Consider the following 23842-nt stretch of genomic DNA (forward strand, 5'->3'; position numbering starts at 1 on the left):
TTTAACAAGGGATGACGAAACAATAAAAGAAACAGAAATGACTGAAAGAACGTAGAAAATGAAATGGAAGAAACTGTAGCAGGGAATAAGAAAACAAAGCGCGTACCAAAGGAAAAAGAAAGGAGCCATGAAAGGAAACAATTGTGACTCTGTTGTTTATGCACATTCTTATTATTAATTCAAATCAATTTTATTTCTAAAGCATCAAATACAAGACAACTCTTTCAAGGAACCTTTTAAGAGAAAAACCCAACAATCTCACATGATCAAGCATAGTCAACGGTGGAAAAGAAAAAAGCCCTTTTAAACAGGAAGAAACCTGCAGAAGTTTACTCCGAGGTGGCGCCTTTCTGCTGTTTCAGTTGGGGTTAGGGGATAGAAGGAGAGAAAAGGACAAGCCTGAGAGCAACGGGCAACAGCCGTTTATCTGTAATCATATAGTTGAGGTCAAGCGTCAGTGTCCTTGGGCGTATCCATCAATCTTTTGAAACATTACCAATTCAAAGAAATATGAGTATTTATCTTTACCTATCCTCATATTGGCTCCTTGAGCAACAAGTAACACAGCATGCACAAGGACCCAGCTTCCTCTGACAGGTGTGCTCAGCGTGCCATATAAATGGAGACTGATGTCTAAAATGACAGAGGTGAAGATTGTCTGTGCAAGCAATTAACATGAAGTCTCCTGTTTGTACATTATTTTTTGCACTGGTTATATTTGCGGATTTCAACTCAGGATGGATTCTTGGTTCAAAAGGTAACGTAACCTGCTAATTTTACACACCAAAAGATATGTCAAGGGTTTTGATTTATTTTTCATTTCTATTTTTCAAGTACTTTTCTTTACTTCAGTAGAAGTGCATATACCTGAACCAAGAAGTCTGGTAAAAGTGTAATTACATATTGAACACATTTCGGAGTATTTCATTAGTATACAACACAAAATGGATTCAATTTTTGATTCTTCTTCTTTCTTCTTTATGTTTTCAACAGAAACAGAAAGTATTGGCTTTTTATTATTAATGTAAGTCCTTTTGTAAATGTGTGAACTTCTCGACTTACAATTCAAGCTCAATGAACTTGTAGTGATGGCTACTTACTTCTGAACAACATGAGATGCTCTGTGCTCAGTTACTGGTTCTGCTACTTTAAACCTGAGTCGTCCTCATGAAGGTTAAGACAATTACCAAGTCAGTTATATAAATGGGACCAACAAAGGTTATCAAAATAATAGATACTCAAGACCAGATTCTTTAAAAGGTACTTAAGTAACCATGGAGAGATTTTAACCAACAACATAAAGGGTCACGTTATGGCTGATAAGATTTGTATTTTGGCTGTGAAGTTTGATGATTTAGTTAGTGAAGTTTGACGTTTTTGGAAACTTGAAACAAAGAGGGTTTAGTTATTGTTCTAGGTATATGACGTAAATTAGTGATGCTGGCAGGGGTTATTTGTCAGTATGGGAATGACACGGTGGAATAACAATGACATTCCAACTCGATCAACCCATCCCCAAATTATAATTGCTAACTATGAGTTATGACAATTCAGTAAAGAACAATGTGACTGTCTCATTCAGAGTGTTGAATTGCATTCTGTCCTGAGTGGAGGTGACCCCACCTGTATTGTATTTTCATTATGTTTCAAAATATAGTCATAGATACAAAACAACATCAAGTCAGTCATAATTTTTATGTCATGGAAGCAATCATCTGTGTAAAAATGGAACAGTTGGGACATCATTATTAATGCAGAACTACCAAGAACTGCAACATGTTTGAAATATATATTTCCAGTCGTAGTATATGATTGTTAATACCTTATTGTGAGTTATTGTGATTAAGTCAAGCTCAATAACTGCTCAAATATGTTTTTTTAACAGACCAACGGTTAAGATAGCAAGAACTGTAAAGCAGTAAAGAAAATGTGTGGCATTTATGAGTTTGACAAGATTTCTTTGAATCAATGTAGTTTACCACTCACTGAGCAGGTTTACTGTTATGGGTCAATTTTGTCTTGATTCCATTTACAGCTCAGCTGTTTCTGGTTTTATAATTTTGCCTAAAATACTCTGAAATCCCTATAGTATGTGCAGCATACACTACACAAGAGGTGTTCCTTTGAAAATTTCCCCTAAATACTGTATTTTATGCATATTTCATACATTGTTACGATACAGTTTCAAAGAAAAAAATTGAAATCAATAAATTACATATTACCAAAAATAGTTATGTCGATACAAAAGTTAATCTGCGATTTACAGAGTAAGAAATGTGATATAAAGAAACATATCACACACCCCGGTGTCATACCTGCTTGTTTTATGAAAGTATTTTTAGTCTTGGTTAGAAAAGAAATAGTAATATGTTACATTTTCTAATGCAGTTTGGGAGTCATGTTTAAAGATTGCCCTAGAAACAGTCTTCGACTATTTAAACATCCTGGAAATGACAGACAATTTGCTCAAAAGACCCAGTGAATGTGCCAACCAAGGGTGTCAGAATTAAAATTCTAATCAAAATATCGTCTGTGTTTTATGAAGGCGTGTCAACAGTTTTTAGGCACATCAAAGCCAGCTCCATGTGCCACCTTCATCTGTCCAAAACCAGGAAACTGCAAATTATAATTCCAAAGATGTCTGCCTTTGACTGTGCTGCCTGCGTTCATTTTCACAGTGTGATTGTTTACCTCATTCTGAAGGAGCCAGCCGATTGTTCTTTTTACTTTTTTTTGGGGGGGGGGGGGGGTTATTGTTATGAGTTCAAGTCTGAGGTAATGTGGAAGTTTGCATGTTCTTGATGTTTGTGCTTGTCTCGTAGTTGCAGCTCCTTGTCCATTAAGATCACTGTGTGTTCTTATATCAGTGCAGTATTTACTGAAGAATTAGGATCAGTGTGAGCCACGTCATTGGATTTATTTTCAAATGCACAGCTATTAAATCCAGTAGTTTTGTGTCACTGTCTCCTCATCACTTCAGCCTGAATGTATTGTATCTACATACTGGAGGGGTTCACATTATATGTGGCTGTAATTCATCCTTTTATTTTCATTTACACATGATTGTGACATGATTTATTACTTGTCTTAGTTCCTTTTATAATTACATTTAAAAAAATCCTTATCCTGGTTTGCAATCAGTTGCTATCAATTTACAACTATTAAGCATGATGTAAAGTTCACATAAAGAAAAAACAACAGTTGAATGTGACGCAACAACACCAACAACAATTACACATCTGAGACAGATTCCTACTCGTAACCCGCGTGTATTCATCCCGGTCAGATGTGCGCTGGTGTATAGATGAGCAACATTTTCCAGAGGCTCTTTTAATATTCACCTGTAGATTTTTTTCTTCTTTTTTTTTCGCCCTTTGCCTCTGTAAAGCTATTTATGTGTCCTGGAATATTCTTTGGTGTGGAGCATGTATCCTCAACTGCTCTCTACACTAGTTTTACACTACACTAGCTTGCATTTTCTATCAGAAAATGCAAGCAATCAAAATTGTTCAGATATATGTTTTGAAACTCTTGACTTTTTTCCTTTCAGAAAAGCTGGGCCTGCTCAATTCTGAAAACAAATTGATGTTGGCGGGGCCATGCCTTGATGTGTGCTCTACTGATGAACACTGCCCTCCCCCAATGAAATGCTACCAGGCAGCATGTGGACACATGTGCATGACACCAGAAATGGGTCAGTTATCAATTAACTTGAAAAGTCATTATGAAATACCTTGAGTTTACTTTAGATAGCTGTTGTTTTTACAGATCTTTAACTGTCCATTTGTCTTTCTCTTTTAGAGAAATTGCAGGGTTCCAATGTCAAATTGAAAACTGACTTGACGGGGCGATGCTTTGACACCTGCACTACTGACGAAGACTGCCCTAACAACATGAACTGCCTCATGGACGGATGTGGACGCAGGTGCATGGACCCAAACCCAAGTGAGTTGTGATTTAAGTGGCAAAATGTCTTGAATTGCCTGAGCTGAGGCCCCACCGTGGTCATCGCTCCTGTGTCATACTGAGAAGGTTTAAGCGTTGTTTTAAAATGATTGCTGATATGTTGTCTCTACGAGAGGCACAGATCACTGCATAAGACACAATGATGGAACTAACATACATTTAAGGAAGGTTCAGGAACAATCTACAATTCTGGTTTAGTATCAGTTAATTCCTCCTCTTTCAGGAGGAGACATGTCAATATAAGTATCATGCAAATCAGGGGAGTGAATAAGAGTATCAATAGACCAACACCTTGCAGCAGAATCTGTTTTCATTCAGTGAGTTTTTTAGTGAGTGCTTCTCCTTTGCCAAGGTAATCCATCCACCTCACCGGTGTGGCCTATCGAAATGCTGACTATTCAGCAGGATTATTGCACAGGTGTGCTTCAGGCTGGTTTAGTGCACACTAAAACACTTCTAGACAAATTCATGAACAATATTCGAGAGGAATTTTAGACCAGTGAATTCAGCTCATGAAAAAATGAGAGCAAAAGTGTCGCGTTTATACTTTTGTACAGCGTTTATTAATATTTGATTTGATGCCTCTTTAATTGTAGAATCCGCTAAACTGTGGGATTGGGATTATAAACTGAGAAGCACAGGGACTGACCTGTGTCTCGATTTCTGCTCGGCTGACATTGACTGCCCCCAAACTATGACCTGCACCAAGATGGGATGTGGACACATCTGTGTGCCATCATTTAAAGGTACTTTTTTTTATTTTTTTATTTCACTCATCATTTTAATATGAGCTTTTGTTTTTTCAACGATGTTCCCTGAAGGATGAAGTTTATTCACGTTCAAGTTCAAGTTCAAGTTCAAAAAGTTTATTTGTCAGATATGCTGCATGTTGCCATGCAGCACAAATGAAATTGCAGTCCTCCCCATCAGTGCAAAAGTGCAAACAATTTAGGAGTAAATAAAGTAAAAGAAAACAAAATAACAGGAATAGAAATACTATACAGTCTATACAATCTATACAATCTATACAACAGTGCGAAAACAGATTCAAGTTGGCAGGTTGGCAGTGAGTGTAGTGATTGTGGGAATGGGGGGGAGAGCAGGGAGTGAGTTGAGTCTCCTGACTGCTTGGGGGAAAAAACTGTCCTTGAGCCTGCTGGTTCGAGCTCGGAGACTCTGCAGTCTCCTCCCGGATGGCAGCAGGCTGAAGAGGCTGTGAGACGGGTGGGTGGGGTCGCCTGCAATCCTGATGGATTTGCGGGTGAGACGGGAGTTGTAGATGTCCAGAAGGGGGGGAAGAGAGACACCAATGATCTTCTCCGCTGCTCTCACGATGCGCTGCAGAGTCTTACGGCAGGACACGGTGCAGGCGCCGTACCACACGGTGATGCAGCTGGACAGGATGCTCTCAATGGTGCCTCTGTAGAAGGGGAGCATAATGGAGGGCGGGGCTCTTGCTCTTCGCAGTTTGCGGAGGAAGTAGAGGCGCTGATTAGATTTCTTATACAGTGATGTGGAGTTGTGAGTCCAGGTCAGGTCTTCAGAGATGTGCACACCCAGGAACTTGGTGCTGCTCACCCTCTTCACTGCAGCACCGTGGATGATCAGCGGAGCATGCTGGGTGTGCGTTCTCCTGAAGTCCACAACAATCTCCTTTGTCTTTTCCACATTCAGATGGAGATTGTTGTCCTTACACCACAAGACCAGCCTGCTGACCTCACTCCTGTAGCTTGTCTCATCGTTGTTATTGATGAGACCCACCACAGTCGTGTCGTCAGCAAACTTTACGAAGAGGTTGGAGCTGGAAGATGGGGTGCAGTCATGGGTCAGCAGCGTGAAAAGGAGGGGGCTCAGCACACATCCTTGGGGGGCCCCCGTGTTCATCATGATGGTGCTGGAGGTGTTTCTGCCGACCCGAACTGTCTGTGGTCTCCCCGTCAGGAAGTCCAGCAGCCAGTTGCACAGGGCGGTGTTAAGGCCCAGGTGATCCAGTTTGTGGATGAGCTGCTGTGGGATGATGGTGTTGAATGCTGAGCTGAAGTCGATGAACAGCATTCTGACGTGGGAGTCCTTGGTCTCCAGGTGGGTGAGGGCTGAGTGGAGGGCGGTGGAGATGGCGTCGTCGGTTGATCTGTTGGGCCGATAAGCAAACTGGTAGGGGTCCAGGGTGGAGGGGAGGGCGGACTTGATGTGCTGCATGACCAGCCGCTCGAAGCACTTCATGATGATGGGGGTGAGTGCGACCGGGCGGTAGTCATTGTAGCAAGATGGAGGTGACTTCTTCGGGACCGGGATGATGGTGGTGGCTTTGAGGCATGTGGGGACAACAGCTTGGCTCAGTGAGGTGTTAAAGATGTCGGTGAAGACTTCTGTGAGCTCCTCAGCACAGTCTCTCAGGACACGACCTGGGATGTTGTCAGGACCTGCCGCTTTTCTTGCATTTGTACTCTTGAGGGATCGCCTCACGCTGTTCCGGGAAAACGTCAGCACCTGGTCGCCAGGAGAGGGTGGCAGCTTCTGTGCTGGGGAGTTGTTGTCTGCCTCAAACCGCGCGAAGAAGTCGTTGAGGTTGTTCAGCAGGGAGGTGGAGCTGTCGCAGGTCTGCGGGGGGGCTTGTAGTCCGTGATGGTCTGGATCCCCCGCCACAGGTTCCTGGTGTCTCTGCTGTCGGTGAAACGGTCTGCGATCCTCCTGGAGTAATTCCTTTTGGCCAATCTGATGCCTCGTGACAGGTTGGCCCTGGCAGTCTTTAGGCCCGCCGCATCCCCGGCTCTGAAGGCAGCGTTCCTGGCCCTCAGGAGCCTGTGGACTTCACCTGTCAGCCATGGCTTCTGATTGGCCCGAATGGTGATGTTCTTGATGACCGTGACATCGTCCATACATTTTCCGATGTAGGACGTGACGGTCTCTGTGTACTCCTGGAGGTCGGTGGTGTTGTTGTTCACATACTGTTTGACTAAGATCCCCTTTACACATCGTGTTTGTGTTTTAGTTTTGGAGGAGTTTTGGGTTTATACAACGTTTTGAAAACGATGTCCCTTTCCACAGAAACAGCAGAAATGTTGAAATCGAAGTGGTTATCATGATTGGCCACTAGTGGGTGCTGAGTGACTATCTTATAATTCACTTTTTATTTACCGTTATTCTGTTACAATAATAATATTGTATTGTAACAATAATGTTTTGAATAATACACAAAGTAAAATATTTGAACATGGGAGCACACTCCCGTGAAAAAGAAGCTTTGACACGTTAAACGAGTCGTCCAGCGTTTTGAACCTTTGGGTTACTTTACATTGGAATGGTCATATGTGACAAACATCATAGGATCGAATTAAATAGAAACGTTTTGTTTGGGTCTTCCCTATTTCGTTCAACATCTAAACACATCTCTGATTATCTCCAGAACTCATCCATCTGTCACGTAGAAAACATATATAAACTTTCACAATCTTAAATTGTGCTGTTTGTACTGACCACAGTTTCAAAATGTGCTCTGAATGCTACTCAGTCTCTGCGGGCTGGTGGCCGCCACTGATAATTAACATCAACTGAAATGAAATTGAGAGCCTTATTTTTTCATGTTTTATTTAACTCTTTGTACATGTAGAGTATCCTTCTGCTCCAAATTTCCCTGGGCTTTGTGGTTCGGACTGCACCATGGAAATCGAGGCGTTGATGCCCTGCATTGATTTGTGCTACGATGATGACGACTGCCCCAATAGTATGAAATGCTCCATCAAGGGATGTGGACGAATGTGCATGGAGTCATACGACGGTGAGCTGTGGATTAAATGGCAAAACTCTCCCACATTCCCTGAGAGTAGCCGCAAGTTATTGTTGTTGTTTTATATATATATAAATTAGTGTTAGAGTTAATGCTCACAATTCGTTGTGACTTTAGAAAGCGCCTATCCTGCCAACATTAAGATCATGGCCTTGACTCTCGGACAAATCGTAACGTCAATAGCCACATCTTTTGCTTATACAATAGTTTTTACAATTCGATTTTTGCTTGCCTTCAGAAGAGCCTGCGCTCTGTGGTTCGGACTGCACCCTGGGAATCGAGGCGTTGATGCCCTGCATTTCTTTGTGCTACACTGACGACGACTGCCCCAAAAGTATGACGTGCTCCATACAGGGATGTGGACGAATGTGCATGGCAACGTACGACGGTGAGCTGGGGATTAAACGGCAAAATTCCCCCAGATTCCCCTGAGAGTAGTCAGGAGTTGTTTTGTAGTTGTTGTTTCAAGATTTAAAAAAAAAAAACAATTTTTAAGCTTTGTTGACATTTTCCCAGTAATAATCTGCCAGGAAAAAAAAACAGCCTTAACCCTTTCTGAAAAGGCTCCACGTTAAAAGCCACATCATTTTAGACTTACAACTCCTTGAATGAATGAATGAATTTATTCGGATTTTCTACATGTCCATACAAATATACAGTATATTAATAACTTTGATGACATGTAAAAAAGAAAACCTGAGGATGACACAAATAAGTCATAGATAACTTATTTCCATTGTGGTTCTCATTGAATGAATGAATGAATGAATGAATGAATGAATGAATGAATGAATAAGTAAGTAAGTAAATAGATAAATAAAATACACCATTAAAATATGATATAGTGGAATTATAGTGAACAATTAAAAACACAAAATTGTACAAAAGTACTGTGTAAATTTAGAAAAAAAAAGATAGAATACAAGTTCTTCCTATACAAATGTATTGTACAAAATTATTTAACACAAAGGTGTGTGTGTATATATATATATATATATATATATATATATATATATATCACAACACAAGTTATCACAGACCGATTAATCATAAAAAAAAATGGATACAACAAAATGAAAGGAGAAATATACACTATGCGACACAATTAGTTCAAAGGTATTTGGTAATAATTAAGTGTTTTGCATGGCCTGAACATTCCTTGTTCATGTTGATTTCTTTTTAATTCATAAGATTTTGATCTTTTGGATTTGGACTCCACACTGGGCAGCATCGATTTGTGCACAAATGACGACCAATGCCCTGACAACATGAGGTGCCTGAAGCAGGGAAGTGGATGGCTGTGCACAGCATCATACGAAGGTAAACCTTACCAACAATTTCAAAAGCCACATTTATGTTTTTAACAACATTGTTTTTAGAAGTCGATTTTTCTTTTCCTTCAGAAGAGCCTGCGCTCTGTGGTTCGGACTGCACCCTGGGAATCGAGGCGTTGATGCCCTGCATTTCTTTGTGCTACACTGACGACGACTGCCCCAAAAGTATGACGTGCTCCATACAGGGATGTGGACGAATGTGCATGGCATCGTATGAAGGTGAGCTAAGGATTGAAAACGGCAAAAAACAGGCATTCAGATGTGTTTAGTTTTTGACGTCAGACAAAAGTAATGATCAGTTGTTTTTCGTGCCCGGTATCGTACCAAGGTAAACGATGAGTTAAGAGGCACGACAACAAATATGGTTTCCTACTGAAGGAGTTTTGTCACTTTCATATGTGAACTTCACATTTTCAAAGAGCAACAAACAAGCTTGTCTCAGTCAAAAGCCACATTTTTCACACTCTTTATCTCACAACCTTTTGTACCTGGAAATTTTCACATTTTCATTCCAAACTTGAACTGTGGAATTGGGAGTTAGGAAGGAGGGAGGAGGATTTTAAAACCACCTGATCAGGTGAGTGCGGTGGAGCTCAGTTAAAACAAGAAATGGATGCATTTTTATGATTTTATTTGAGCATATTTGTAATCTACAAAGGGAGTATTTCCTTTTCTTTTTTTTCTCCCCTTTTTTTAAAAAGGGGAGAAAAAAGGGTGTTTCACACACCCATCCTGAGTTATTTCTGTGACTGTGTTACTGGGTCCATATCTTTAGCCAGAGGTTTTATATGTAATCGAGCCGGGGGCCACGGAGGGCACCAATGTTGTCTGATTGGAGGGCCACTTCAGTGTTTGTGTAGACACAAAATAAAACATTGATTTTATTGATTTAGAAATAAAAACTTGTATTAATAACCTGAAAGTAGAGAAGAGCAGAAAGAGTTTTTTCACCATTCTTTAATACCTGATTGAAAAATCAACTGGCCAGCAGTTTCTTCATATTTAATAAGATAAAATAAGAAGTTCACACATTTTGTTTTCATCCTATTACAATTCCTACATTTCTGCTTTCTTTGTGTACTTGGCCTGGACGTGTAGATGTTTTTCATCAAATAATACAATAAATGTAGAGTTAAACTGAATAAAAAATTTACAAAATTTGCATTATGTTTTGGCCGTGAAGTTGCAGGTCACTTGAGAACTTTGAGATTCGGAGCAGAAACTGAGCTGTGTTGCTTTGCATTTACATTTTTTCTCTTATTATTTCCATTCAGATGAGATTGATCCGTGGGTTTGGAACTTTGATGAAGGAGGTGAGGATTGGCTCCCACAAAACCCCGAAGTACCTTAAAGATTGTTATTGATTGTTTGAGACATGCTTTTGTACCTGGTTTATTTGTATGTCATTGCATAATCACTTAATGGCAGAACTCGGGACTGTCTTGTGAGTCGTTTTTTCCTTTGCTATTAGTTCAGGTTTCGTTTTTTTTTCTGATGAAAAGATGCTCATGTCTTGTACGTCTCTTCATTTCTAAAATGACCTGCATTAATTCAAAATGGCAGCTAGTGGATCGCCACATTTTCAGCATGTTTTAATAATCTTATTTCCTCTTTTCATTCAGAATTTCCTAAACCATTGGATTTTGATCCATTCAAATATTTAGCCGCAGGTGAGCTTGATGGCAAATTTCTAAACTACTACTTTTTGTTGTTGAATGTTTTCTGTATTTGTGTATGACAAACTTCAAACATAAATAGCTGCATTTGTTACTCTCTCTCTCTCTCTCTCTCTCTCTCTCTCTCTCTCTCTCTCTCTCGAGAGAGAGAGAGAGAGAGAGAGAGAGAGAGAGAGAGAGAGAGAGAGAGAGAGAGAGAGAGAGAGAGAGAGAGAGAGAGAGAGAGAGAGAGAGAGAGAGAGAGAGAGAGAGAGAGAGAGAGAGAGAGAAAAAAAAAAAAATATATATATATATATATTTTTTTTTTTTTTTTTGTATCCACACATGACGCAGGTTAGTATTTGTATTGTAACTGCACTTTTTAGCTATGATCACATATCTGTTGTCTCAAAGAACACCTTAGTGAAAGTTGAATGGCGGCAACAGCACAATGTTTTTAAGCTTTAGTAAGAAGTGGCAAGAAAAAAATGATGTGAGTATATTTTGTTACGGGCACTCATGATATTTCAGTTCAAGCTTGGAAAAAAAAAGATGGTAAAACAAATCTGCTACCCTGGAAATAGTTCGTGGCTTTGCAAATGTTTATGGCAAACTAGAAGCTCCAAGCTTAGAATATGAACACTTTGCACCAGATGAAAAAATAACCTGCACTGTTTGTGTTTTGTCTTCACATAATGAGTTCACAATGACATTTCTATATGCTCAGAATGTCTTATTTTTTAATTATCTTAGTTGTGTAATCTGTCAGAGTATCAGGTTAAAACTTGACACAGCGTGCTGGGGACCTGGTTTCAATTTCCAGTTGCACCTAAAAAGAGAATCTGACAAAACACTAGCCAAGTCTTCTTGCCTCGGCAACCCCTGTAAAGGGGAACAGCTGCATAAACACTTAATATTACTATTATTTACTTTGGCCAAAGTCGTCATGAGGTGTGTTTGTCAGATATCAGTCAATGCGTTTATTCCCATGCAGCATGCATACCTCCAGCAGACATGGAGCCACATTGCTTAAGTCATGTGTATTGCCATATTGTAAAGATTGATGATTCGTGGTTGTTTTTCTTTTTTTATTATTCCATTCAGACCAGCTGTGGGGATTGGGTTGTGACATGGGAAATGGCTGCTTGCCTGAAGACATTCAAGGTGAGTTTTGTGGTAAAAACACTTACCACTGCTGGATGTAATACTTCCTTACTTTACTGTCTCATCGTTATTTGTGTCTTTTGCACTGTTGCCTGTTTTTCATTCATACTTTTTTTGTATTGCACTGATTTTAATTCATTTAGGAAACAAATGAGGAAAGAGATTATACCAATAACATGATAAAAATGTACCCTTCTGCTTGACAATCACCCAGCTGCTTGGTCAGCTTATCTGCTATGTGACTTAGTCACCCGAGGAAACGGACAGAAAAGTTTCTTAATGGAGACACCACAGTAATTTTTTATGTCTTACTGTTCTTGGTAAAGTGGGATTTATGGCATAATCCTGACCGGAATAAATAAAAATGGCAAGCTGTGGATTTATGAGACAGTCTATTTTTAAAACTCTTTGTTGGTGCATTTTTCTTTCTTCTTTTTTCTTCCTATTCAGCACAACTCGCAGAGTTAAGAGATGGCTTGGAGGGAAGCGGCGGGTCAAGAGATTTTGGTGAGTTCTGGTACCCTCTGGTATGTATTGAATATGTATTTTGTTCTCTGGCTTTTGGCCATCGTCCTCTTTGACGTTGTAAGGTCAATTACAGCCAGTAGGTGGCAGTGTTGTAAGTGTTTGAAATTTTAGACATAACAAAAGCAAAAGGACATCACAAAGACAGCAAACACTCAAATAACCAACACAGTTTTTCTGTGATCAAGGTGTTATAGAAACTAACCGAAACTAATCCAAGAACATTATGAAATGAGATCATGGTGCATTTATGTGGGCATGCTTGTTGGGGCAGGATGTTTGCTCCGTCTCACTCTCACTTGCACACATTTAGCAAACCAACAGCTTTTTAGTGACGCTTGATTAACCAATGACTGCCACTGATGAAGGGATCCATGAAACACGGTGGTTGAAATGTTTACATTTTTACTTTTTGGTCATTAAAAAAGTGTTTATTTACAATGTTATGAAAGGAAGCTCAAATTAGAATGAAGCTGAGCTTCATCATCACTCAGCTTATTTAGTTTTTTAGGAGAGAAAGCTCGTTCCTTGTAGCATGGAGCAAACATGCCTTTGGCAGAGGTGGAGCAACATTGTTTTTCACTTCAATTATTGAAATTGGGAACATGTGGATTTTCATATTCTTCATATTTACAATGTTCATGTTTGTTTTTCTTGGCCTTTAGATAGGTATTTCGATTTTGAAGAGGAAATTGGAAAGAGTACAGGGACAACATTTCCAGGTGAGTTCATTGTTGAAAGTACTAAATGCTTCATGCAGTTAAGATTTCTGTATTTGGATTTTCCTTTATTGTAGTAATATAGTTTTTAATTGTCGTTGGAAAATACCTTAACAAGAATTGTAACTGGTTGGTTATTTTTTTATCGTCACAAGAAGGTCAAACTACATTTTTTTCCCGTTAAAAATAGAAACTGCTTGGGTATTGTCATATTTTTGACACCTATAAAACTCTTTGTTCATGGTTGTTTTCTCATTCCTTCAGACGACCTGTGGAGATTGGATAGAGCTGAAGAAGGTGGGGGGACAAGAATTCTTGGTGAGTTCAGTGGTGAACTCATTAGACAACCTTTCTAACAGTTTTCACTTTAGATTCCTTTTTGTTTAGACTTTTGCCAATGAATTGAAGTTGTAGCTTGAAAAGTCTTGTACTTTAAGAGGAACTTAATAGCAAAAAGCTCTTTAACACTGATTTGGTTGTCTTTCTTTCTGTTCAGACAAGCTATGGAGATTGAATAGAGCTGAAGGGAGTGGGGAGACAAAAGATCTTGGTGAGTTCAGTGGTGAAATCACTAAACAGCAAGTGAAAAAGTTTTCACTTTAGATTCGTTTTTGCTTGTGACTTTTGCCAAAGAATTGAAATTATGACTTGAAAAGTCTCTTTATCTCTTTACCAACACTTAGGATGTTACAGGAGCTGCTCCTAAAGCTGTTCTCCCTGCAGCATGCACCGCTCCAGCAGACATGGAGCCACATTGCTTTCATTTGATGTGAATATGTAAGAATAGCAACCTGTTGATTTGTGTAATTTGAAGATTTGGTTGTTTTTCTTTCCATTCAGACGACCTGTGGAGATTGGATAGAGATGAAGGAAGTGGGGACACAAAAGATCTTGGTGAGTTCAGTGGTGAAATCATTAAATAACCTTTCTACAAGTTTTTACTTTTACATTCCCTTTTGTTTGTGACTTTTGCCAATGAATTGAAATTATGACTTGAAAAGTCTCTTTAACAACACTTAGGATGTTACAGGAGCTGCTCCTAAAGCTGTTCTCCCTGCAGCATGCACCGCTCCAGCAGACATGGAGCCACATTGCTTTCATTTGATGTGAATATGTAAGAATAACAACTAGGGATGGTCCCGATCAGATCGGTAGATATTGGATCGGGGCCGATACTGGTGATTTGTGAGTGATCTGGAATGGGCAAATCCAGCCGATCACCCCGCCGATCAAAAAAAACAACCCTTTTTCACGTCAGCTGCCGTAAAGCGAGCCCGGTTTGCGACCTGCCGTAAACTGACGTTAGCAGCCTAAAGCCATTGAGTGGATAAAATGTCAGGAGTCTGGAGTTATTTTAAGGTTGACAGAAAAACCAGTCCAGCGGCCAGTTGTACTATTTGCTACGCCACAGTCCCGAGAGGTGGAGCACCAGAGCTTCATTTAACACAACTAATCTGATAAGACATCTAAATAGTAAACATGCGGCGGAGTACGCTCAGGGGCCGTTCACACCAGGAAACCGGTTAACCTAAACGAGCTGGTCCCAGAGTGGATAAATTCTCAAACCCCTGCAAAGACGATCATCCGTGGACAAAGCATGACGTTTTCGCCCCCCTCTTCCCCCCACCACGGTCCGCAACGTCACCTAATAACCACCACAATTACGGACTACAAGCTCCGGTCGAGCTGCAGAAGCTAGAAGCAGACGGAGCAGGGCCACAGACCTATAAAACTAGAGTTATATATAGTGGTTTATGTGTTTTTGACAGGAGTCTACTTCTAAATTTCTATGTGGTCTGTCTTTTTCTGCATTTTTGTTATGTTTAGTGAGTCACAGCGCTCCTAAAGGCCTGTCATGTGTACTAACTTCCCTGAAGCCTCATGTTGAGACTTGTTCATAGTGAGGTGTGGACGGAAGTTTTTTGGGTGCAGGCCAGGGAGGAAAAAGATCATATTCTGAATACGTTTTTGAGAGAACTATGTTCAGACTACTTTTGTCAAATAGGTTTTACTACCGGTACTTTGAAGTGGAATTAAGTTTATAATTCACATTGAAATGTAAATGTTTTGTGACAATTCAGGTCAAACCTCTCATACTGCTTTAAGTTCAACTGAAATTTAATACACAAAGAAGTTAGATTGTAGCCTAAGAGCATTTATGTTTAAGATTTATTTATTTATTTTTGTTATTGTATTTGCACTTTTTAAGGATTTATTTTCAACCCAACCAGCCAAAGACACTTTGAAGTGGAATTGGGTTCTTCTGATTGGTTTTACTGAACACTGTTTATGTTGTAGTTTTTTATAGTTTTTATGTTAGTCAAAGTGATTCAATGGGTTTCAGTTTTAAAAATTTTTATTTGCCACAAAATCCAGGTGAAGTTGTTTAAGTTAACATAAATAAGAGATATGTAATTGGGTTTTTGTTGTTATGACTGAATAAAGTTTAAATAAGTTCTTAAGTCATTCTGAGAAGAATTTTAATTCAATAAGTGAGTTTTACAATAAGTTCTAGCTAAACAAAGCTTCTGCCAATAGTGCTTTTAGCTTCAGACATCTTAGTTGCTCCAAAAATAGACTTTTGAATATATTTGCAATAGCAATGTAAGTATCGGATCGGCCGATACTCAATTCTGAAAATTCGGATCGGTATTGGGGGCCAAAAAGTGTGATTGGGACATCCCTATTAGCAACCTGTTGATTTGTGTAATTTGAAAATTTGGTTGTTTTTCTTTCCATTCAGACGACCTGTGGAGATTGAATAGAGCTGAAGGAAGTGGGGAGACAAAAGATCTTGGTGAGTTCAGTGGTGAAATCACTAAACAGCAAGTGAAAAAGTTTTCACTTTAGATTCGTTTTTGCTTGTGACTTTTGCCAAAGAATTGAAATTATGACTTGAAAAGTCTCTTTATCTCTTTACCAACACTTAGGATGTTACAGGAGCTGCTCCTAAAGCTGTTCTCCCTGCAGCATGCACCGCTCCAGCAGACATGGAGCCACATTGCTTTCATTTGATGTGAATATGTAAGAATAGCAACCTGTTGATTTGTGTAATTTGAAGATTTGGTTGTTTTTCTTTCCATTCAGACGACCTGTGGAGATTGGATAGAGCTGAAGGAAGTGGGGAGACAAAAGATCTTGGTGAGTTCAGTGGTGAAATCATTAGACAACCTTTTTAAAGGTTTTCACTTTAGATTCGTTTTTGCTTGTGACTTTTGCCAATGAATTGAAATTGTGACTTGAAAAGTCTTGTACTTTTAGAGGAACTGAATAGCAAAAAGCTCTTTAACAACGATTTGGTTGTCTTTCTTTCCGTTCAGACAAGCCGTGGAGATTGAATTTGGACGAAGGAAGTGCCCCGAGGAATTCAGATAATCTGGGTGAGTTCTGTGGTAAATCCAGTGGAATATCATGCATAGTTAAGATTATGGCTTATATTGATGATGATTTTGTTATCTACACAAGTAGGTGAAGCTACATTACTTTTCAACCCCACAATTAAAAATTGTAACATGTGGATTGTCACATTGTGGAGACTGTTACACAATTCTTTGGTGACGGTTGTTTCCTCTTTCCTTTAGACAAGCTGTGGGAGTCGGATTTATTGATCAAAACTGAGGAGACAGGTTCAAACGTTTTAGGTGAGTTAAATAAGAAAAATCACTGAAATACCCCAGGTAGTTTAAGATTTCTTGCTTATTGGACTTTGTTTCTTGGCTCATGGTTGTTTTTCTTTCCTTCAGACACGCTGTGGAACTGGGGTTCGGACTACAAAAGAGGGAGTTTAAACTTTCTAAGTGAGTTTTGTGGTAAAACCTCAATAACGCGCTTTATAGGAAAGCTTTTCTTTGTTTTTGTTGTTTATGCTTTTGGCACTTATCCTCTTTGACATTGTATCATTCATTTCTTTTAATGGCATTTAAGCAAAACCTTAAGACAAGCGATAATCATGGCCTGTGCCTCTGTGAAGATATGATGCCAGTATTATTATTGCCAGTCGAAAGCTTGTTCCTTGAAGCGCGGAGGATGCATGTCTTCAGCAGAGGTGGAGGTTTTCGCCTGAATTATTGAAAGTGGGAAGATGTGGATTTTCCTATTCTTCATATTCTCTGTTTGCATTGTTCACTGTTGTTTTTCTTTGCCTTCAGACAAACTGTGGGATTCAGGAAGGGACCGTATGAGTTCAGACATTCTCGGTGAGTTCTGTGGCAAATCCTCTAAAATCCCTCTCGTAGATAAGATATTGGGTTTATTGGACGGCCCTTCATTTGCAACTTTTATTTTCATGTGTTATGTATTGTCCCTTATTAATAGGAAGTACCTGTCCTACCTTACGTTTCATAAGAATTCAAAGATGCCCAACCGAGCCTCTTTGAGTGAAGCTCTTTATTTTTTCAAATCGTCTGTTTTCTAACAGCTTGCACGGTTCATTTCACCTTCGTTCAGAAGAAGTTTGGAGTGTTTGATTGGTATTTCATACATAGGACACACTCATTATTCCATGCGCAGACATGACTGCGTCATTGATGACCCCTGACCGGCAGCTGCTGTTTGAACCATCTATGATTTAATCCTCAACTCTCCATCATTCTTTGGTTTTCCTTTGTTGTTTTGCCATTTTTTTTCCTGCTTTCCTCCAATGGCTAACAAGTCTCTCAGACACTAGGACTTTATTTTGCTGCTCTCTCCGTTCTCCATTTTCTGCTGCGTATTGTAGATTACCTAGTTGAATATTTGCAGTGCAGCTCTGTCGTTTGACATCGTGCTCGCAATATCAGTCAAACGCCGGAGTAATGAAGGTCGTGTAGCAGCATTCTCTTGTCAACAGCGACACCGAGTATTGGCCAGATAGAAAATATCAACATACATACACATTTATCTTTCCTTTCCCGTTTTCTACTGCATATTTTGTATGTCCACAGAAAAGTGGACATACTTTCCAGAATGTGTTCCAACCTTATGTACATGTTGAATTCTCTTTCTATTCAGCCAAATTTCCACTGTGGGATTGGGAATCTGATAGTGAACTGTTACCTTTGGACTCGTGCGCTGATACATGCACTGATAACAAAGACTGCCCCAAAAACCAAGAGTGCACCAGCTCAGGATGTGGACGTGCGTGCACAGCATCATACAAAGGTGAGAGAGTAAAATAAGTTCCGTGGAGTATCGTCTCCCGATCAAACACAGGAATAATCAAATTCTGGTTACCAATAAAAAGGACAGTCTTACCTTAATTGATTTTGAGCAAATGAAAATTGGACATTCCTATTGTTTTCCAACCTCATGAATTCTCTTTCTATTCAGACGAATCTGACATATGGGATTTAGATGCTGTGAGTAAAGTCTTACCATTGGACCCATGCAGTGATCAATGCAATGTGGATCATCACTGCCCCATGAACCAGGAGTGCACCAAAGTGGGATGCAGACAATTGTGTGTGGCATCAAACAGAAGTGAGATACTAACATAATGGCTGTGTTCCAAGAAGACCTTCGTTAGAGTTTCTCTTTTGTAAATTTGAGTATTTTAATTCATTTTTTTTCAAGCATTCGATGCCAGTGGAGTATCATCTTGTGAAAGTAATTGGAATTGTGGTTGTATGACCTTGAAATGTGCCCTACTTATCTACACATGGAACAAGTTTTTGGATTTCTGTTAAGCATAACATTTGCTGGCTAACCGAACGAAAGAACACTACAGACTAAAAGATTGGTGGAGCTAGTAGAAAATTATATATTTAATGAAATCACATATTTAAATCAAACATTCAAAAAGTGACAGTTTGTCACACTCGCCTTAAAAACTATTCTTGATGGTTAGAAAATTAAAAACCTTTATGCTGTGTAACCTTTTTTTTTTTATTTGCCATGTCTTTACTGTCTTTTATATGGAAGCAAAAACAATGTATATCGATACAATACACACATTATAAAAGCCCAAAAAAAAGAGAAAAAAGAGAACAAAAAACAGAAGAAAGAAAAAAAACCAAAACAATCAGTCCAAACCTCATTTCGTTTGACATTACTCTCCAGAAAGTTGTAGAAAGTAGTTCAGATCTTCCAAAATGTGTCAAGTATTTTTTGGGAAATATGGCTTGTCCTTTCAAGAGCCAGAAAGAGAGTCAATCCTTTAGACCACTGAGAGACCCCACAGATTGTCGGTTCCTTCCTTGAGCAAGCGATGCATCATTTTGCCTCCAGGAAATGCACATTGAGTAAATACTTGACATTGTTTGAGAGTGAGAAATGTTCAGGATAGATATTAAGAATACACAGTTTAGAGGCACCTATTTACTAATAATTTGACTGCACAGGTCCACCATCATTTCTCAGAAGCACATAACTAATGGACACTCCCACATACAATGAAACAGAGACCCCTTGTGGACAGCACATTTAGTGCACGTGTCAGGGATAATTGGGTTTAAGAAATGCAGCTTGGCTGGAGTGACGTCCTGTCTGATAAGCCATTTATACTGTAATAATTTGAAGTGTGTATTAACTGTTTGAGTTTAAACAAAGGAGCAAGCTGCGGACCATTCCTCAACTTTTAAATCAATCTGTGAATCACTTCTCCAAGCCTCTAAAACATTTTCTGAGGATTCTTTGCACTTGTTTATGAGCAAGTTATACCGTAAATACACCTGTCCCTTGGACTGAAGATTATTTAAAACAATATTCTCTAGGGTAGTTAAACATGGAAGCTCTAGGCTTTATATTTTGCCTTGACATAATGAAACTCCTGAGCTGAAGATATTTGAAAAAGTGCTTTTTAGGAATGTTGTAAGTTGCTGAAATGACATAAATTTATTATCCTTGTAAAGGTCAGACACTTTCGCTGCACCCGATTCTGTGTGCTCTTTCAATCAGTAGTTGACGTGGAAAGGTAGCTGCACCAAGCCCGTCGGGCAGCCATTACTCCAGGAAGGTGCACAAATCAGTCCCTTCTTTCCCTTCCGTTAGGCCCACGAGACAGAGGTCTGAGCGGCGACTGTGGTTTTCCAAATCGTCCACCTTATTTACCAACTCCTCAATGACCCTCCTCATGGTCGTGTTCTGGGTTGGAAGAGATGTAATGTTGTCCTGGTTTGCACTGATTCTATGTTCAGCTCCAGTTATACGCACCGTCACCGCTTTCAATTCAGCCTGTGCCCCTTGCATAGCTTCAAAAAGTCTGTCTTAGTCAATCTTAGCACGAAGTCGCTCCTCATTGCTTGGATAGTAGACAGCACATTGTATTTATTAATTTTTTTTAAGACATGCTTTACTTATTGCTGAATAAGCAATTGTGGAGGTCAAAACTGGGTAGCCTACAGAAGAACAACCCCCCCCCGTCATATGGTCAAAATAAATGCATTTTTGAAGATTATATTTTTCTTATATATTGATTACTATTCCCCTACAGAAAAGCCAGGAGCGTGTCCCCCGTCTCATTGGGGCAGGCATTTGAACCAATGTGCTCACAGTTGCATCAATGACAATGACTGCCCTGAAGAAAAGAAGTGCTGCACCAAACAATGTGGACTCACGTGCGTTACACCATTCAAAGGTGAGAAGGGATAAGGCACAAAAACTTCCCAAACTTTTTTTATGTGTAAAGGCTCTCGTTTGGTTTATCTTTATTTCGCACATTTACAAATAAAAGACAATCGAACCAAAACAAGAATGCTACCACCAATAATAATATGAGAAAAACAATATTGATAGTAAGGAGAAGCAACTTGCTTACATCTAATCTAATCTTAATTATCTGTCTTCAGTAATGAAACGTTGAGTCCTTATGTTCAAACCTCACCTTGTGCTCTGAGCACATGATCATATCTCACACTCGATACTGAGGTGAGTTTTAAACAGGTTCAGACTGACACGATTGTGTGATCTGTGTGCTGTCGATACATTTGTGTTAGAATTCGGATTGGGGCTACTCGTCCATCATTCAAACCTTGAAAAAGTTTGCATGTTCTTCCTGCGCATGCATGGGCTATAGTCTGAGTTATGTGCCCCCCCCCCCCCCCCCCCCCCCACACACACACTGTCCCAAAACCATGCATTTGAGGTTAATGAGGGACTTTATTGGACATTGTTGTGAATGTATCATTCTGACTTTGTACTGTGATGGACTGTTGGGGATGTACCCTGATTACACCTCAGCTGGGGTCACCTCCAGTGACCTAGAACCCTCAACTGGATACAGAGGAATTGAAGATGAATGGGTTGATGCCTTTAATAATTCCTCAGTTAATTATATGCCTGTGGCAGCATCTCTATTCTGAGTGCCTTTTCATGAGGGAGTGACAAAGTCAATATTTACTGGTCATTGAAATGAGAACCATATAAATCAAGATGTGACATCTCATATTAATAACCATCTCAGACAGGTGTAACCAAAACACAGTGGCTTGTTGTTAATCCTGAGAACGAGTTGTTATGTTCATTCAAGCAAATAAATTGAGCTCTTATAATTGAGCTCGGTAAAACACAGCATGAGATTAGCATAGTTTTCTTTCAAACTATCACTTTCACTAAGTCATTTGCAAGGCAATTGTTTAATATTTGGTGTATTGTTCTCTCTCAAGGACCAAATGTGAAGCAAAGGCATCCACTCAGTAAGAACAGGAAACACGAGAAGTTCCATTCCGATTCATCAATCAAGCCAGGACTGTGTCCTAAGCATTCAGGCTTTGGCTCCTGTGTCAATGCTTGCTCCACTGACAGCAACTGCCCCGACGCTAAAAAGTGCTGCAGCAACGGATGTGGATTTGTGTGCATGGAACCTTACTAAGGTGAGTTGCTCACTAAGTGGCAGCACCAAAGACCGTTTCTTAATCACTGAATGTGTTTTTGTCTTTCTGTCGATAGTGAACGCAGGTGTCTGCAGGCTTTCCCGAGGCAATTCCCAATGTCAACGGCCATCCTGGTGGCCATGTCCAGGAGAGCACACTCAGTGCATGTTCACCTTTGGAAATGAACAAGGATTCTTATAAGCTGGGACACAAAAATTATAGTGGGAACTAAGTCTATCACCTTTCCCCCTTCTTTATGGACTCTACAACATAATAGCATTTTAGGACTTAAGCACAAAATAGTTCTTTCTGACTTCTTTCAGTCTTTCTGAGTATATACATCATTTGGTAAACTTTGTTTTAAGTACGTTTCTCCTTTTCACTCAACAAGACAGTCGCATTTGATAATCTGGAATCTGTTTCAGCAACCTTGTCAATATTGTGTGATCAAGCCACATATTCCTATGACAGCAGTAATGGTTGGCCTTGAAGGGTGAAGTAACTGATTATTATTGTAAGATTATAAATGCAGTTTCAGTGAACTTGTGACTAATATCTTATGCCTGTAAACAGTGGAAATGGCTCCATCTGTCTGACCTGATAGCAAGCTGACTTTGAGAAGACAACTTCAATTATTCACAAACCATATGTGAAGTATTAATCCATCTCGTGTGATTAGACCAAACCTCTGTTTCTAAATTATGAAGTTCAGCCAGAAGTGGAGCTATCCGATGAAATGCACACATCCATCCATCTTGGAAAAAAAAAAAAAGGGATGAGAAATCTTTGAAATTTTCCACCTTTCCACTTGGCGCTATACACATAAACTTGTCTTGCCTTACATACCCTGTCCAACTGAGATCTGAAACTTAAAGTGAACTTCCCACTAAATGATTGACTTGAAGGACAGGCCGTTCAATAATCCAGGAAATATTTGAAGTGAAAGACTTCACAAGCTTTCATCAGGATACAGTGACCCGAAAAATGACCAATAGTTTTGTCTCAGCTGCTTCACATCAGAGATGGGCAACTTTAAAGATAATGGAAACAGTCATAAAGTCATAAGGGGCTGAACTACCTGAAACCCAAAATGTGACCAAGCACATTTACTTCAAGGATGGCCAGTAAATTAGTTATGATTTGAGGAATAAGAAAAATTTTGAAAAATTCATAGTTTAAATCCTTAATTACAGAGTTTGACAGGTTCAGAAATAGGTGAAAGGATTTTACTATACAGGTAACCTATAAAGGGTGAGTGTGAGATGAGCCTTAATGTTACATATCACGCATTTAAAGTATTACCATAAAGAAATAAACCTAAAAGTATAAATAATGTTGGAATTTCCAATTTGCACTTTTTACTAGATTTTGAATAATGAAGGTGTTGAAGCAGGAAAAGAAATCTTTGCCTCTATCGCTTTCATTTTCATTAAAGAATTACCCTCAGGGATTAATGAAGTATTTTCTATTCTATTCTATTCTATTCTATTCTATTCTATCCTATTCTTTATTCATTCTTAATAAATATATCTGCATTCATGGTTATTTTAAATGTGTAGTTATTTTGAAATTGTAACTGATATTTATATTCTTTTAGTTTTAACTCGTGTCATTTCATGTAGAGTGAATGTTGCCATTTCTATGTTTGATGGTAGACCCCTACAAATCAGACACATTTATGTCCGACGTGAATGTCCTGTGGCCACAAGATGAAGCACTTACTTCATCACTTTGATAAAGGGATGACGGAAAGAAGTTCCGTGTGAAGGAGATTTTCTGCTTTGAGAACAGGCAGGTAGATTTGAGAAACAGCCAGTGGTGAGATCATGACAAATAGAACAGTAAGAGATGTTGTGCAATACCAACAATAAATATGTTTTTTTCTGAATTTACAATAAGTGTATCC

General features: G+C 39.3%; 1 protein-coding gene across 14 annotated transcripts; it reads left to right on the forward strand.

Annotated features, from left to right (window-relative positions):
- The first annotated feature begins 536 nt into the window (after positions 1 to 536).
- Positions 537 to 23475, forward strand: LOC308113290 (uncharacterized protein). 14 transcript variants are annotated; one of them, XM_080469424.1, is made up of 27 exons: positions 537 to 757; positions 3551 to 3694; positions 3802 to 3945; positions 4563 to 4712; positions 7577 to 7744; positions 7992 to 8141; positions 8945 to 9073; positions 9157 to 9306; positions 10362 to 10400; positions 10710 to 10757; positions 11847 to 11906; positions 12357 to 12413; positions 13097 to 13153; positions 13415 to 13468; positions 13647 to 13700; positions 13991 to 14044; positions 15894 to 15947; positions 16238 to 16291; positions 16471 to 16530; positions 16732 to 16791; positions 16894 to 16947; positions 17299 to 17346; positions 18140 to 18289; positions 18458 to 18607; positions 20559 to 20702; positions 21730 to 21936; positions 22013 to 23475. In XM_080469424.1, exons 1-26 carry the CDS (start codon positions 676 to 678, stop codon positions 21933 to 21935), a joined length of 2520 nt encoding a protein of 839 aa, XP_080325550.1. In that variant the 5' UTR covers positions 537 to 675; the 3' UTR covers position 21936; positions 22013 to 23475. The 14 variants fall into 14 exon arrangements, with proteins under 14 accessions (XP_080325550.1, XP_080325558.1, XP_080325557.1 ...); XM_080469432.1 differs by having other exon boundaries at positions 13415 to 13447; XM_080469431.1 differs by having other exon boundaries at positions 9160 to 9306.
- The last annotated feature ends 367 nt before the right edge of the window (positions 23476 to 23842 follow it).

Source organism: Lipophrys pholis (assembly GCF_963383615.2).
Source record: "Lipophrys pholis genome assembly, chromosome: 8".
Classification (NCBI taxonomy): domain Eukaryota; kingdom Metazoa; phylum Chordata; class Actinopteri; order Blenniiformes; family Blenniidae; genus Lipophrys; species Lipophrys pholis.